Source organism: Nerophis lumbriciformis, linkage group LG13 (genome assembly GCF_033978685.3).
Source record: "Nerophis lumbriciformis linkage group LG13, RoL_Nlum_v2.1, whole genome shotgun sequence".
Taxonomy (NCBI): Eukaryota; Metazoa; Chordata; class Actinopteri; order Syngnathiformes; family Syngnathidae; genus Nerophis; species Nerophis lumbriciformis.
In genome coordinates, this window is record NC_084560.2 from 29,897,038 (window position 1) to 29,913,733 (window position 16,696).

At 39.8% G+C, this 16,696-nt stretch overlaps 2 protein-coding genes across 3 annotated transcripts in view; one reads left to right on the forward strand and one right to left on the reverse strand.

Annotated features, from left to right (window-relative positions):
- u2af1 (U2 small nuclear RNA auxiliary factor 1) lies at positions 1-9,018 on the reverse strand. Of its 2 annotated transcripts, none has more exons than XM_072914480.1 (9): positions 8,900-9,018; positions 7,306-7,399; positions 6,486-6,573; positions 6,230-6,296; positions 6,096-6,145; positions 2,299-2,397; positions 2,086-2,219; positions 427-519; positions 1-341 (listed from the first exon to the last, which is right to left on the reverse strand). In XM_072914480.1, the coding sequence occupies exons 2-9, from the start codon at positions 7,347-7,349 to the stop codon at positions 200-202; spliced, it is 717 nt and encodes a 238-aa protein (XP_072770581.1). In that variant the 5' UTR covers positions 7,350-7,399; positions 8,900-9,018; the 3' UTR covers positions 1-199. The 2 variants fall into 2 exon arrangements, with proteins under 2 accessions (XP_072770581.1, XP_072770582.1); XM_072914481.1 differs by lacking the exon at positions 8,900-9,018 and adding an exon at positions 7,586-7,918.
- The window catches only part of gabpa (GA binding protein transcription factor subunit alpha), a 22,365-nt gene continuing 13,881 nt past the window's right edge, over positions 8,213-16,696 (forward strand). Inside the window, exons 1-3 of the mRNA XM_061971110.2 lie at positions 8,213-8,471; positions 16,025-16,117; positions 16,188-16,332. Of these exons, the coding sequence (XP_061827094.1) occupies positions 16,041-16,117; positions 16,188-16,332 (222 nt within the window). The 5' untranslated portion in view covers positions 8,213-8,471; positions 16,025-16,040. The remainder of the gene's footprint in view (positions 8,472-16,024; positions 16,118-16,187; positions 16,333-16,696) is intronic.

Sequence of the window (16,696 nt, forward strand, 5' to 3'; positions counted from 1 at the left end):
TCGCCATCACATTACGTAAAAATTTTAATGGGGTGAAAGTCATTTCAGTACATAACACAAGTTACTTAAAGCTGTCGCAGCTTCAAAAATATGACACCATTCTTCCTACAATAAACGCGGGAACAGGAGGGTACAAACTTAAAAAAAAAAAATGGTGCGGATGGTACAAGGAAGCAAGAAGTAGTTCTGGCTTTGGGGCTCAGAAGCGTCCCGAGCGCTCTCTGTCCCTGGAGCGGCGTCTATCGTGATCACGGCCGCCCCCCCGGCCTCTATCTCTATCCCTGTCCCTGTCCCGCGAGCGGGATCGTCGTTCCCTGGAGCGTGAGCGGGACCTGTGACGGCTGCAGGTGTAAAAAGGAGAGGGACAGATTAGGAATATTAGCTTTAACAGTTGTTTGAATCAGATGGACGTGTTTGAACATGTACCCCTTCCTACGACGTCCATACAGCTCTCTCCTCAACTCGCGTGAGATAGGCTTCAGATGCATGAAGTTGCAGAAACCACCTCGGGTGCATTCCCTGTGGAAAGATTACATTTTCGTTTTAGAGTGGAGGAAAGACAAGAAAAAGATGCCAAACTGACCTAATGACACGACTATAAGATGGTAATTTTTACCACGGCCTTCCTATTTTTCAAGGTCGATAGTTATACATTCCATACTGGTGGCGCCAAAAAATTTAGTAGCTAGTCAAGAGCTGTCCCCCACCCCCGTCACTCACACACCAGTGACCTGCAGAGATGCAATTGTTACCATTTCCATAAAACGGGTCAAATGATCTTACATTCAGGGGAACTGAGTTGATAAAACTTGCATACTTAAGTTAAAGTTAAAGTGCCAATGATTGTCACATACACACCAGGTGTGTCGAAATTATTCTCTGCATTTGACCCATCACCCTTGAGGAACCCCTGGGAGGTGAGGGGAGCAGCAGCGGTGGCCGCACCCGGGAATCATTTTTGGTGATTTAACCCCCAATTCCAACCCTTGATGCTGAGTGCCAAGCAGTCTGGGGCGACTTAAACTGAAAGCTAACACAAATGGTGTAGCTGTCTATTGAGTTTTAAAGACATGTCTTATTTATGGTCAGTTTAAAGAAAATGGGCACACAACAAAATGACACATGATTTACTGATTTTTGAGGATTAAAAATTAAGTTTTGCCTGTTTTTGTGTCAAGATTAGAAGCCGCTGTTTCTTAATGTATGATGGGCTTGACCGCTTGGGAGCAACCGGCAAATGGCATAATTCAGGCACTACAGATCCACATTTTGTATGGGTTGTAACACTTTAATGATTAGCAAGTGCTGTCAATTTTTTTTTTTTTTCAGATCACATTAATGAATTGTGATTTATCATAAATATTCACAGTAAATTACTTGCAAAATTTGAATAGCCTTAAAAAAAATACCTGAATATTTTGGCACAAAATGCAATTTTATTATCAGAATGTCATTCACAAACATTTTTTGTTTTGTTTTACTAAATATTTTCTCAAAACTTGGTGAAAAGTAATATCTAAAGTCCCACTGGGTTGTATTTTGAAGCAAAAATGGTCACAGAGCCACACCCTCCAGGATAATAGCTGTGAACAAGAAAACTGAAATGAAGGCGATTTGCAGAGAAGAGGGTAAAATGTTAGATGTAAAATGGTGAATGCTAGAGGAAATATCTTAGCTGGAGTAAGCTGGGGATGTGCCCAGGTCACTTACATGTGAAAGTCTTATAGGTTGCAGTTCATTTTGTTACAAGTAGAATATGTACATGTGACAATGTTTAGCTCAAAAGGTCAGTCCTTTCAACCTATGGTTTCATTCAATAATTAAGTATATCACATCAACTATGATACTTGAAAGGAAATTCAAATACTAGGTTTTCCTTAGTATTTTTAAACATTTAAAATGTATGTAAAAGGTTTTTGTAAAAGAAAAAAAAGCATTACTCATTGATTCAGTATTTGTTGTACCCAGGCCCATCTCCCTTCTCAATCTAATCCATCTCTTCCTCCCTAAGGCTGTAAATCACAGTTCTCTGTTCCAGCCTCTAGTCTACTCTGGTTGTCCGTCGAGTAGTCAGCTCGCACTCACCCCATTTCATACTGGCGACAGCAGGCTTCTCTGAAGTCTGTGACAGGGGAGAGCTCCGCATGGATGGGCTGCCCGTTAAACCACCGGTTGTTCAGGTCGATCACTGCCTTCTCGGCATCCTCTTCACAGCGGAACTAAGGAGAGGTGATCACAGGGCTCTTGAGAGCTTATTTTCTTTCCTTTTTCTCAGCAATTTAAAGTTCTGACACTCACCTTCACGTACACATTCCCCACCAGGTGGTCCCCGAGGTTGTCGCACACGTTCATCTCCTCCACCTCACCATACTTTTCTTCCATCTCTGTGAAAACCTCCTAAGAAGACCAGAGAGAAAGCTTTGTGAAAACTAAAATCATATCAAGGAAGTAAACAGAACTACTACATGTATTAATGTGTTTTTATTAGGGTTGTGAGGATACATATACCATATTTTCCGCACTATAAGGCGCACCGGATTATAAGGCGCACCTTCAATGAATGGCATATTTCAAAACTTTGTTCATATGTAAGGCGCACCTATGCATCCATTAGATGGAGCTGCGCTAAAGGGAATGTCAACAAAACAGTCAGATAGGTCAGTCAAACTTTATTAATAGATTACAAACCAGCGTTCTGACAACTCTGTTCACTCCCAAAATAAATAAACAGCTGATTTACACGGTAACGGTAAATCAAACGTTAGTGCAATCACAATATAGTAACACTCGAAATAGTGCAGAGCAATAACAATATCAATAACTCAACGTTGCTCAAACGTTAATGTCACACAACACTACACACAAAATAAGCATGTAAAGCTCACTTTATGAAGTTATTCCTCATCCACGAATCGCTCAAATTCTTCTTCTTCAGTGTCCGAATTAAACAGTTGGGCGAATACGGCATCCAAAATGCCCGGCTCCGTCTCGTCGAAGTCGTCATTAATCGAGTCAGTGTCGCTGCTGTTGTCTAGCAGTTCAGTGACAATTCCTGCCTTCCTGAAAGCTCGGACCACAGTTGAGACTGATATATCAGCCCAGGCATTTACGATCCACTGGCAGATAGTGGCGTATGTCGTCCGGCGCTGTCTCCCTGTCTTGGTGAACGTGTGTTCACCTTCTGTCATCCGTGTTCTACTGCGTGACTGATCGCTTTGAGTTTAAACTCTGCGTCGAAAGCGTGTCTCTTAATAGGAGCCATTTTGGAGTCTTTACATAAACACACAAATGGAAATGAAACGTCATATATCCCAGCATGCACCGCGCGCTTCTTCTTCTACGGGGGCGGCTGCTTACCATAGAAGAAGAACTTCTTCTACGAGGGAAAATGAAGTTGGCGGCTGCTTACCGTAGTTGCGAGACCTAAACTTTATGAAAATTAAGTTTAGGTTTGTTGTGGCTCAATATTGGTCCATATATAAGGCGCACCGGATTATAAATCGCACTGTCAGCTTTTGACAGTGCAACTTTTTTTTTCCACGTAGAAGAAGCGCTTCTTCTACGGGGAAAAAAAAAGTTGGCGGCTGTTTACCGTAGTTGCGAGACCTAAACTTTATGAAAATTAAGTTTAGGTTTGTTGTGGCTCAATATTGGTCCATATATAAGGCGCACCGGATTATAAGTCGCACTGTCAGCTTTTGACAAAATTGGAGAGTTTTAGGTGCGCCTTATTGTGTGGAAAATACGGTAGTGTTAATTAGATTTTTTGATTTGTAATGTTCAGACTGATCGCTGCACTTTCCTAAAAAGAAACACTGCAAAATATGTAATTTCATATTATAATTGGATTTTTTGATTATTAAAAATTAGATTTATGCAAGAATTACATGCTGGCAGTTTGAAATGTTTTCATATCATTGAGCAGTTTACAACAAGCTAAGGTTTTTTTATTTGTATTTTGTTCGCTTACTGTACTCAAATTTACTGGTAACCAAATTTTGATCTTACAACCCCGGGTCAAATGTAGGGTTGTGAATCTTTGGTCACCTAACAATTCAATCCCATTCTTGGGTTGACAATTTGATTTAACACGGTTCTCGTTTAAAAAACAGATTCACGAAATGTATCATTTGGTATTATAATTAAAATGAAACCTTTTCAAAACATTTTATAGGTTAGAAAAGCTTCCTATTGCTGAATTGAAATGGACTAAAAACTTATTTTAAAAAATGCATTCTTCCAAAAAATATATGTATATTTTTAACAAGTGATTTTTGAAATGTATCAATTTATCAATCTGAATCGCGATTTTTACTCAAACCGATTCTGATTAATCTATTTTTTTGTGCTCCCCAGATTTTAGCCAACCAAACTGATTAAAGCATGCCGTTGATCACCACGGGCCTTATTTACTTAAGGTTTGCGTGTACGAAAACACATGCAAACTTGATAGCACACGTAGCGTTAATCTGCTACTATTGGATTACATCTCTTAAGTGGGCAGAATAAGGCGTGCAATTAATTTTTCGTCTGTTTTCATTAAAATGCAAAATATATGCTGATCATCTAAACACTCACAATACTGGGAGAAGATGCAAGTATAACACGTAATGTGATTTGTCAACACTCATCACCGTTTTGGGAGTACTAGTTTGCGCTTTATTTTGCACATTTGAAAAGGAAGCGCAAACTGATAGTTACACACACACCTCTGTGAGAGTGTTTGCGATGCCAAGACAAATGATGGACAGAGAATCCTCAGTCCTACATGTACGTTTTCACATATTTCGATGGTCAGAAACAAACATTTGTTTTACACATGATCCATTATTTCATGGCTGCTGGATGATTTAAGGGGCTGATTAAAACTACCGTATTTTCCACAATATAAGGCGCACCTAAAAACCTCCAATTTCCTCAAAAGCTGACAGTGCGCCTTATAATCCGGTGCGCCTTATATATGGACCAATATTGAGCCACAACAGGTCCACAACAGGTCTCCCGTAGAAGAAGCGCTTCTTCTTCTTCTACGGGGGAAAATGAAGTCGGCGGCTGCTTACCGTAGTTGCAAGACCTAAACTTTATGTAAAGACCCAAAAATTGTTCCTATTAAGAGACACGCTTACGACGCAGAGTTCAAACTCAAGGCGATCAGTCACGCAGTAGAACACCGGAATAGAGCAGCAGCGAGAAAATTCAACATTAACGAATCAATGGTGACCTACGCCAAGTAGAGAAGACTAAACAGAGTTTGGGAGGGAACAAAGCAAGATGGCTACAGTTGGAGGACAAACTCGAACAGTGGGTCGTTGAACAGAGAGCAGAAAGTAGAAGTGTCAGTACAATCACTATTTGTTTTGTTGACATTCCCTTTAGCGCAGCTCCATCTAATGGATGCATAACGTAACCCCAGCCTCTACTGTAGCGTCTATTCTATGCGCCTTATATATGAACAAAGTTTTAAAATAGGCCATTCATTGAAGGTGCGCCATATAATCCGGTGCGCCTTATAGAGCGGAAAATACGGTAATTCCATTGATGAGTTTTGGTGTCATTTAATTTTTTTTAAATGACGTTTGTTTTTTCACATACAATATATGTTAGTAATATATATATTCTATAGGATAAAAAATTGTTAAAGTACAAGTATGCATTTTTTTTGCATCTTGAGCACAGTAGTGCAGCTTCCCTCTCATGCACCTTCAGCGGTAAAGAAAATTTTAAAAAAAATGGTTTCAATGTAGATGCAATGCAAGACTGCTTCTAAAATGCCCATACAAAGTGGTGGATGTGTCCTACTTGTTTGAAAACATAGCAAATCACCACACGTAGGAGCATGATAACATGGATGTGCAGTAAATAGTGTCTCTGTGGTGATCCCCCGTACAGTACACGCAAAATCCTCATTTAAATAAGGCGGTCTGCACCATTTTTCAATTGCACACGCAGCTTTAGTAGATGAAACACGCCCACTAATAGTACACTATTTTATAGATTGCACACGCTGTTTAGCAGAATGTATTAGGATCTTAGTCCACAGCTGTGCAGAAATGGTTGCAAGCAAGAATAAGAAGCATCTATAATCTTCAAGTTACCTCAAAAAACTCATCATAGTGCTCCTGCATCTCCATGTCGCTGATGGCACCTAGTGGTAATAACGGAGAACAACAAACAGTTAAGCAAGACTTTCTTTTGATTTAATATACCGGTATGTGGATTGGAGACTTACAGGTGAGGCCATCAGCAGACTGAGCGCTGTTTTGAGGGTTGCGGTAAATGTTCAAGAGCGCAATTGTCTGCATCACAAGGACGATTTAAGGTCAGTCATTTTGCAAAGTTGCATATAACATGTTTGAATGAATGTGCATTTCATGTTGTGGCTGTGGTACATTCATAAGTACAAACAATTTTATAAATTGACAAGAGAAAAACCTAAATCAAAGCTCGTAATATTGTAGTTATAGTAAACTAAATTATGATCTTACCTGGCTGAACGTTGGCTTATTGTGTAATCGAGAACAGCGGTCTCCATGTCGACAGGCACCGATTTTGAAGTAAAAAGAGCAGTTTACTCTGGGGAGAGAAAAACACGAGACAATTTGAAAGGACTGAAAATGAGAAATGTTATATATAACTTAATTATAATCCAAAGAGAGCCATAAACCGATTTGTCAAACAATGGTAATTACTCCAATTATTACCATATTTATTAATTAATAATTCAATATTTGTATTATAAGATGTAATACTCATTTATGAAAGTCAATTAACTACTAATGAATGAATGAATGAAAAAACATAATACGGTGCTTATGGAAACAGTTAACCTATAAAAAGCGTATATTCCCTTCATTTAATCTACCATGTGATGTAGAGGAATATTTAGGGAGAATAAACAGTAATCGTATTTTGAGAATCGTGCGGAGATGCTACATGGTTTTTCATTGAAACAAAGACTCCAATAGATAGCAGCCGTTTACGCGCCTGTTCTGGCATAATTGACCACTTCCGGTGTATAAGAATTTAAGCTATATTATTGATTTACCTAACCAATTATATTAAGATACAATTCTAGTACTATTATCCACATTGACGACACAGGCCATGAAACACTAGCGGCGTGGCATTAAGCTAACTAGCCACCAAGTGTTAGCTAGCCTAGCAGCTATAGCTCGCATTAGCCACTGAAGAAACGTGAGCTATTCCAAAATTACCCAATATATTAACAAGCAGGAGTGTGTTATTTAACTTCTAATATGCAGAGAAGGGTGCACATAACAATATCATCTTTAAAAAACTACATACTTGTCTTTTTCTGTCCCAAAAATCGACGCCAGGTACTCCGCCATCTTGGCTCGCCTGTGTCCAACCAGCAACAACACGCTTTCCTGTCCGACTCCTTTCAGAATAAAAGAACCCCAATGTCAACGTTATTGGAATGGTTTGCATTTAAGACAAACAGTATGGCACTAAGCGTTAATCAATGAAAGCATTTTTCACTCCTAACCATTTGTCTTAGTAAGATAATGTGATTATCGTGCATTTGCATACAAATTTACAAGTGAAGCAACATTTACGCACGTACTTTTGTTTCGTAGAAGTCCGTACCGGAAATGTACATCAACATTCTGTGTGGCGGGTGAATTTCAAAATAAAAGTCGTTGTGAACTTGTGAAAAATCGAGTATAACGACGAAAATAACCCCACATAATGTAACCTAGATCTTGTGACAGTAAGGTCTAAACCCAAGATTTGTAAACTAACCTGTGGAATTGTATTTATGCTGATGAACAGATTAATCGTGTTATTAGCAATGGTTATAACTACAGCAGTACATAATCGGGAGTGTGTGGGTGTTTGTAAATACATGACCCCCGTGTTTTGGTAATACGACGTTATTGTACATACAGGAGAGCACAAATAATATATGCCATAAACTTATGTTTATTGAGTTGGCAACAACACAAGAGAAAAAAACAGATTCACAAACCTGCAGATTTTGCTGTCAGGAGGGTACACAAAATTGGTTCTTCATTTAAAACGTACATGCGTGTGTTGTGCAACATTTGAATTTTTAATCATGATCAAGAATCATTTAAAAACGTACATGCTTGTTTTGTGCAACATTTTTTTTTATCATAACTTCCTGTGGGTGGACCGTGCTGACTATCTTGTTTTCGACTTCCTCATTTTGTCAAAACACGTTATTTGTTGATAATAATTGAGGCACAAAGTGCTGCTTGGATTTGTTAGTGTGTTTGATTCGGGAATACAAACAAGTTCAGACGGTCGTGTTTGCTTTCCAGGCAACTTTTTGAGGCTAACTTCAGTCATGCCAGTTAGTCTCCGCCCTCCTCGCTGTTGAGTGTGTAGTTGTGACCAAAAAGTTCGCCTTGACTGAGGGAATATACTCTGCCTATCACCCACTATTGGTTCAATTCCATCATTGTTTCCAAAGACCTTGTTTCCAGGTATGGTTTGGTCTACTTTCCTAAACGAAGTGGAATAACAAAGTGCGTCCATTTTGTCAGCCACACTTCTGCTCTATTCCCGCTATTTTGCTGCTAGCCTCGCAGAGCTAGCCATCGTTAGCCTCGCGTGGAAGGCCGCCTATCTTTAAAGAGGAAAAACGGCACAAAATGTGATGTTTATAGCACCGCTATGATCGCCGTTTAACCACCGAGAAGATACACATAGCTGTACGTTTGACTTTAAAAGTCGGAAGTTACCCGCGGTGAGTATTAGCTTAGCCGCCCGCTAACCACTCCGTGCGTTAACACACGTAGTCAAAAGATAAATGGCGCCGCTCAGTCCTCACCCCGCACTTTGTCCGCAATAAAAAAAAGCATTAATTTAAGATGAAATATACGTTTAGTCGCTATGTTCACTTCTACGTTACCCTCTTAACAACGCGTGTCTTGCTGAGCCGTGCTGCTCTCGGAAGTATCAACGCAGTTAAACCTTTGCCAGGATTTCCGGCTCCTTTCCATTTGCCCTATGCTGTTTTGTTTCCGTTTATTCTATTTCCGTTTCTAAAACTTTCCCCCAGTCACAGCCCCAACATGTTACCAAACGCCTGTATTTAGTTAAAAATAAAAGTCAAAAACACACGGTGTTTTTGTTTAAACGATATCGTTAAGTGTTTCTTCTGCTTGCCTCGCCCCACGCCTTCGACGGCTTTCGGGAATGTTGCTAACTTTTTTTTTTTTGGCTATTTCCGCCAGCGTCACCGACTAACTTGCTCGGCATTGACGTTGAATTCGTGGCTAATGTGATTCCCACAACGTGTTTACTAAACGTAAACGGACACCTTAAGTGTGTATTTTAAATGTGCGGTGGGCCTAGCGTTTGGCCTCTAAAAGCCAAAGCCTCGCCCTCGAGTGTTGCTAAACGCTAGCAGCTGTAGCAGACAGGAGGTCAACTGCCCCAGTGGAGGCTGATAGGCCTTCATTGATTGATTGATTGAGACTTTTATTAGTAGGTTGCACAGTGAAGTACACATTCCGTACAATTGACCACTAAATGATAACACCTGAATAAGTTTTTCAACTTGTTTAAGTCGGGGTCCACTTAAATTGATTCATGACACAGAATATGTACTATCAGATATATACTATCATCATAATACAGTCATCACACATGCAACATGCACACTCTGATAGATATTCGACTGGCAGTCCGGGGGCCACAGGAGGTTTCTGAATTACATCAGATCAGGCCTGCGTGTTAAAGAGGAACTGTATTTTGGGGGAATTTCGCCTATCATTCACAATCCTTATGTAAAATAAGCACACATGTTTAAATTTTGATAAACTGCTAGCAAAATGTACAACCGTTTTAATTAGAGATGTCCGATAGTGGCTTTTTTGCCGATATCCGATATTCCGATATTGTCCAACTCTTAATTAGCGATACAGATATATACAGTTGTGGAATTAACACATTATTATGCCTAATTTTGTTGTGATGACTCGCTGGATGTATTAAACAATGTAACAAGGTTTTCCAAAATAAGAGAACAACTTCAACTCAAGTTATGGAAAAAAGTGCCAACATGGCACTGCCATATTTATTATTTAAGTCACAAAGTGTATTGTTTTTTTAACATGCCTCAAAACAGCAGCTTGGAATTTGGGACAAGCTCTCCCTGAGAGAGCATTAGGAGGTTGAGGTGGGCGGGGTGGGGTTGTATGTTGTAGCATCCCGGAAGAATTAGTGCTGCAAGGAGTTCTGGGTATTTGTTCTGTTGTGTTTATGTTGTGGTAAGGTGCGGATGTTCTCTCTCCCGAAATGTGTTTGTCATTCTTGTTTAAATGATAAATGGGTTGTACTTGTATAGCGCTTTTCTACCTTCAAGGTACTCAAAGCGCTTTGACACTACTTCCACATTTACCCATTCACACACACATTCACACACTGATGGCGGGAGCTGCCATGCAAGGCGCTAACCAGCAGCCATCAGGAGCAAGGGTGAAGTGTCTTGCTCAGGACACAACGGACATGACGAGGTTGGTACTAGGTGGGGATTGAACCAGGGACCCTCGGGTTGCACACGGCTACTCTCCCACTGCGCCACGCCGTCCCTTTGGTGTTTGGTGTGGGTTCACAGTGTGGCGCATATTTGTAAGAGTGTTAAAGTTGTTTATACGGCCACCCTCAGTGTGACCTGTATGGCTGTTGATCAAGTATGCCTTGCATTTACTTGTGAGTGTGTCAAAAGCTGTAGATATTGTGTGACTGGGCCGGCACGCAGAAGCAGTGCCTTTAAGGTTTATTGGCGCTCTGTACTTCTTCCTACGTCCGTGTACACAGCGGCGTTTTAAAAAGTCATGAATTTTACTTTTTGAAACCGATAACGATAATTTCCGATATTAAATTTTAAAGCATTTATCGGCCGATAATATCGGTAGTCCGATATTATCGGACATCCCTAGTTTTTATCTTTTAACCTTTTTGAACAAGTCGTGCATGCTTTTATTTCAAGTCGCCTGGACTACTGCAATGCACTTTATGCTGGCATTAGCCAAAAAGCTCTCTCCCGGTTGCAGTTAGTCCAGAACGCGGCAGCACGACTTTTAACAGGGGCCAGGAAACGCTAACCTGACTCTCGCCAGATCCGTGTAGTTGCTGAGCTCCACACAAGGATCTGGGACTTCTCAATAGGAGATGTATTTCAGAAGGCGGGGCCTTGTAAAAAAAAATCATTGTATGTGATTGGAGAAACCACTTGTACGTTATCTTGAATGACGTGCTACTTCAACCACTCACATCAAAATCAACCCATGGCGCTGATGAGAGCGACACTGGGAAATCCAAAATAGAACAGCCGACATATTGGATAACAACAGAGCAAAAAGTTCTCTGTTCATCTTTTAAAGAATTAATATTCGATAGATTCGACAAAACAGTTGCAATAACAGAATCAATGTCAGCACACGACTCCTCACTGCATGCCGCCATTGTTGTTTGAATCAAACAGTCGCTTTGGCGCTACGTCACATCTATGAAATTCCGCCCGGCGATCCTGATTGGTTCATTATTTTTTGCTATCTTGAAGGAGTTTGCATTGCCCTCGATCCCAGATCCTTGTGTTGAGCTCAGCGAACTACAAGGATCTGGCGAGAGTCAGATTACTTTATGCTGGCATTAGCCAAAAAGCTCTCTCCCGGTTGCAGTTAGTCCAGAACGCAGCCGCACGACTTTTAACAAGGGCCAGGAAACGCGAGCATACAACCCCAATTCTTGAGACGTTGCACTGGCTCCCTGTTCATTTTAGAATAGATTTTTAAAAATTGTGCTGTTTGGTTTTAAAGCGTTGCATTGACTGGCACCTCATTATAGCTCAGACCTCATTCAAATTTACACTCCTCTGCACGCTCTGAGGTCCGAGAGCCAGCTCCAGCTCGTGGTGCCCAAGACGAGACTTAAAACCAAGCGAGACAGGGCCTTCTCCGTGGTTGGCCCTAAGCTCTGGAACACTCTGCCCCTCCATGTTCGAACTGCTCCCACAGTGGAGTGTTTTTAAGTCTCGTCTTAAGACCCGCTTTTATTTTCTGGCTTTTAACACTACGTGAGTTGTGTTGTCCTCTGTGGTTTTTAAATATGTATTTCTGTTTATTGTTTTATTTGGTTTTACCCTTTAAAATAGTTTTTAATCTTTTTTTTTTTTTTTTTTTTTAATATTTATTCATTTTGTTTTTATTCAGTCATTGGTGGAGCTAAGGATAATATGTGAATCTTGTTTTTAAAATTTTTGTGCAGCACTTTGGAAACATTTTTGTTGTTTAAATGTGCTATATACCGTATTTTCCGCACCATAAGCCTCCCTGGGTTATAAGCCGCATCTAACTGCGCTAAAGGGAATGTCAAAAAAACAGTCAGATAGGTCAGTCAAACTTTAATAATATATTAAAAACCAGCGTGATGTGGGCGCGCATGGAGTCGTATATCAACATGGACGGAGCTGCGTGAAAAAAGCCACCCGGCCTCTTCGCGTAAACTTCCCTTAACCACTCGCTCATCTTTTCTTCATCCATCCATCCCTTCGAGTTAGCTTTTATGATGACGCCGGCTGGAAAGGTCTCTTTTGGCAAGGTCTTCCTTTTGAATATCACCATGGGTGGAAGTTTCTGGCCATTAGCATGGCAAGCTAGAACCACAGTGAAGGATGACTTCTCATTCCCTGTGGTGCGAATATTCACCGTACGTGCTCCCGTTGTATCCACAGTGCGGTTCACAGGAATATCAAAAGTCAGTGGAACCTCGTCCATGTTGATAATGTTCTCTGGCCGGATCTTTTTTTCAGCTATCTTGTTTTTACAATATGCACGGAAAGTAGCCAGCTTTTCTTGAAAGTCTTTAGGCAGTTGCTGTGAAATAGTAGTCCGTGTGTGGATGGAGAGATTGCGTCTTTTCATGAACCGGAAACCTGTCGCTTAGTAGGAGCCATTTTGTGGTCTTTACAGATGTAAACACACAAAGGAAATGAAATGTAATATCCGCGCGCTTCTTCTTCTTCTACGGGGGCGGGTGGTTGCTTACAGTAGAAGAAGAAGCGCTTCCTCTTCTATGGGGGCGGGTGCTTACCTTGGCGGTTGCTTGGCGTAGAAGAAGAAGCGCTTCCTCTTCTACGGGGAAAAAAGATGGCGGCTGTTTACCGTAGTTGCGAGACCTAAACTTTATGAAAATGAATCTTAATATTAATCCATATATAAAGCGCACCGGGTTATAAGCCGCACTGTCAGCTTTTGAGTAAATTTGTGGTTTTTAGGTGCGGCTATTAGTGCGGAAAATACGGTAAATAAAGTGGATTGGATTGGGTTGGATTTAATTTTTTTTTAAATTTTACCTACCATTCACAATCCTTATGTAAATTAAGCACAAATGTTTAGTTTTTGATTAACCTTTGGCAAAAGTCTGCTTACAATGGAGCCTATGGGTGTCACTCTACTCTGTCTATAAAGCGCTTGAAAAACATCCATCAGTATTTTATGTACACACCGTAAGTATATATATAATGTAGTAAAGAGCACATTCATATCAACATGCAATATTTACATATTTTGCTCAGTTTAGGCATACAGCAGCCCATTTATTTCACAAACGCATCACAACATTTGCTTTTTCCTTCCAACAATAACAGCTACTATGAATCACGGCACACTTCATGAGAGCCAATGAACATAATAAAACATCACTTACTGTACAATGCCTGCTCTCACTTGGCATGATTTATAATCTAGAATTAACTTTCACCAGCTCAGAGGCAAGAAAGCAGCTCACCAGCTCATGATGTCAATGCGACAGTAAAAATAGGTCTGTAACGTTAGCGCTTATAATAACAATATCGCTAATACTTGGTTAAGATCCAGGTCATGAAATGGAAATTAAGTATTGTTGGGGCTTTTTGGATGTTTTTCAGTAGGTTTTAGGGTCGGAAGATTGGCAGTACACACAATGACTTTATGGCTCTCATAGGATCCATTGTAAGCAGATTTTAATTTACGAGTTAGAATGCATTAAAACATATATGTTCTTGTCCCTCCATGAGGACTGTGAATTATCGGCAACATTCTCTCCCAAAAAGTGAGTCTTCTTCTTGAAGTCAGAAACATATATCTAAAAACAGCAGAACACTCCTGTCACATGTAGCATATTTGACTTGCATTTTTTGCAACAACAGAGCACACTTGTCACGTAAAGTATTATTGACCAGGGTTTTTGCAGCAGACTCCTAAAAACAGAAGAATTCTCCTCTCTCATAGAGCATGATTGACTCATGTTTGGTACTTAGAGTAGAGCTGGGTGAAATGGCTGAAAAAAGTTTTTTATGTCTGTTGATATCGTTAATTATTGATAGTTTTATGACCTATGGAAAATCTGGATCAAGAAAAAATATATGTTACATGTTAACATTTTTATTTAAAATGTCATATGAATGTAATCCTCAGCTATCAGGGCAGAAAGGAAATTAAATGTCAACACAACCATGGGAAACAAACAATGAATGTAAATACAATTCTAAAATCACAATTAATACTTAACAATAACTTCTTTAAATTCAGGTGCCAAAATAAGGAATGTGTAAGAAAATTGCTTAAAGTGTAACAAAATAGTGCATCCATCCATCCATTTTCTACCACTTGAAAATAGTGCAAAGTGTGAAAATGTAAACTTAAAGAAACCTGAGAAGAACATTTTTTGCAGATTTACTGACTGGAAGTTACGTGGTCTGTGTAACATTAAATTTGGTCAGTTATTGTAATTTAAGTATAAAAATTAATTCATGTTATACAGTGATTATTATTGAAATATTATTGGACCAAATTATTATTTTAAAGTTGCACTTTTGTTATATTTTGTTATTTGTTTTATTTATACAGTCCTGCACTTTATTTCCTACCTGTTGTTTCCGCACATCCGAATAGGAGATAGACAAGGGTTGAAAAGAAAAGATGAACACGGCGAATGACTACGGTCCGTTTGAAAGAATCCCAAAAACTTCCATACATTTGAGGTGGCTTTTCCTGTTTTTTTGACAAGTTATTCGCTCTCTGCAGCACTCATTTTTAGTTTCTCTTCTCATTCCATGCAGAGAATCAACAGCGAGACAGCAAGATGGCGCAATCAAACTTGATAGTTTAGCGTGTCATTCCCATTGCTCACTTAACACTTCCTGTTTTCCTAAGTTATATTTTTCTGAAAATGTAGCCCCTAGAATAATTTACAGTTGTACCTCAACATAAGAGTACGCCAACTCAAGAGTGTTTTGAGATAAGAACTGTCTCCCCAGTAAATGTTCTGCTTTAAGTTGCAAACAATCATTTGAGTTACAAACATCACCGTCATTAGTTGCCGTAGAAAATGTCACAGGGAATCCTGAAAGATCCGTCCAAAACATCTGGACTTACTCGCTAGCATTAGTTTAAACTGTAGCTAGAGAGGGACATACATTTGTTTTGGGAAGAAAAAATGAACCCAGGGAATGTTCACTCACTTGTGTGGGTAATAAAGACATGTCATTTAATGCGATTAAACGTGCAACCAGTGACAAACATGACATGCCTTTGTGTAAATAAGCTGTTTGCTAATACAAGAAAAAGACAATGTATAAATCCGCTCCATAGGAAAGGTACCCTTGAATGACTTCCTGTGATCTGCACTATAAAGCCAGCAAAGTCTATTCTATGAAGAATTGTGTGAATTTTTTTTTTTTTTTTAGGCCACTGAGGCAAAATGGAGTGCTGTATGACGACACATATGGGAAGTTGAGCTACAGTTTAATTGATCGAGGAGATTTAGTTGAATGAAAGTATAGATGAACATATTTTTCATACAGTCTCTGTCCCGTTAAAACATGGCTCCAATTTTTATGAGATGTTACCGCTCTACCTGAAAATATCACAACCACTTGTTTTTAAACAAACCTAAAGCATACAGATGTAAAACACAATTCATTATTTGGAACGATGTCCTTTTTGGAATAAAGCACAATTGTAACAGTGTGTCCATCACATTTCTGCAGCTCGACTCTTGAGACCATGTCAAAGGGCGAAGGAGAAGAGATGATAGAGATCGAGATCGACGAACGTGAAAAACAAGGATGCCTGGAGGAAGGGTGAGAAAGATGCATTTCTTCCAAAGTGGCAGGACGTTACACAGACTTTTTTTCTGTCTCTTGCTTGTAGCATGGAGGAACAGACCATTATGGCATCGGATCTAATTCAGCAAGACATCGACATCAACGAGCCAGTGGGCAATTTGAAGAAGCTTTTGGAGCCACGCATCCAGATCCCACTAGAAGCATATGACATATGCTTGCAGGACATTCAGGTAACACTGTTTGTGTTTAATATATTAATTAATATATATAATTAGATATATTTTATAGTGGCAATTGCACAAAACAACCTTAAAGGAATTATTTCTGTCTTATGTAATACCAATTTGCTCCTCATGGGGGAACAGTAAGTCAGTGTGAAAAGAGTTGTGTATAGAGTATATAGTATGGACAACCCGGTTTCAAGTGATCTCCTAAATTGGTCAAAAGACGCTCATGTGACTACAGGGCGCCATGTTATGTACCAGTTGGAAGCCGCAGTTTAGGGACACTGCACTTCCTCATTATGCATTTCTTTAAGATGAAGAGTCCTGCAAACATACCCTGTTGTGCGGCATGGGGATGCACCGCTCGCAA

Excerpts from the sequence above, each read along its gene's own strand:
- u2af1 (XM_072914480.1), bottom strand. The coding sequence starts at position 7,349 with ATGGCGGAGTACCTGGCGTCGATTTTTGGGACAGAAAAAGACAA. Across the intron at positions 6,574-7,305 it reads TTTGGGACAGAAAAAGACAA|AGTAAACTGCTCTTTTTACT; the intron begins GTATGTAGTTTT and ends TTCTCTCCCCAG. Across the intron at positions 520-2,085 it reads TGTCGCCAGTATGAAATGGG|GGAATGCACCCGAGGTGGTT; the intron begins GTGAGTGCGAGC and ends ATCTTTCCACAG.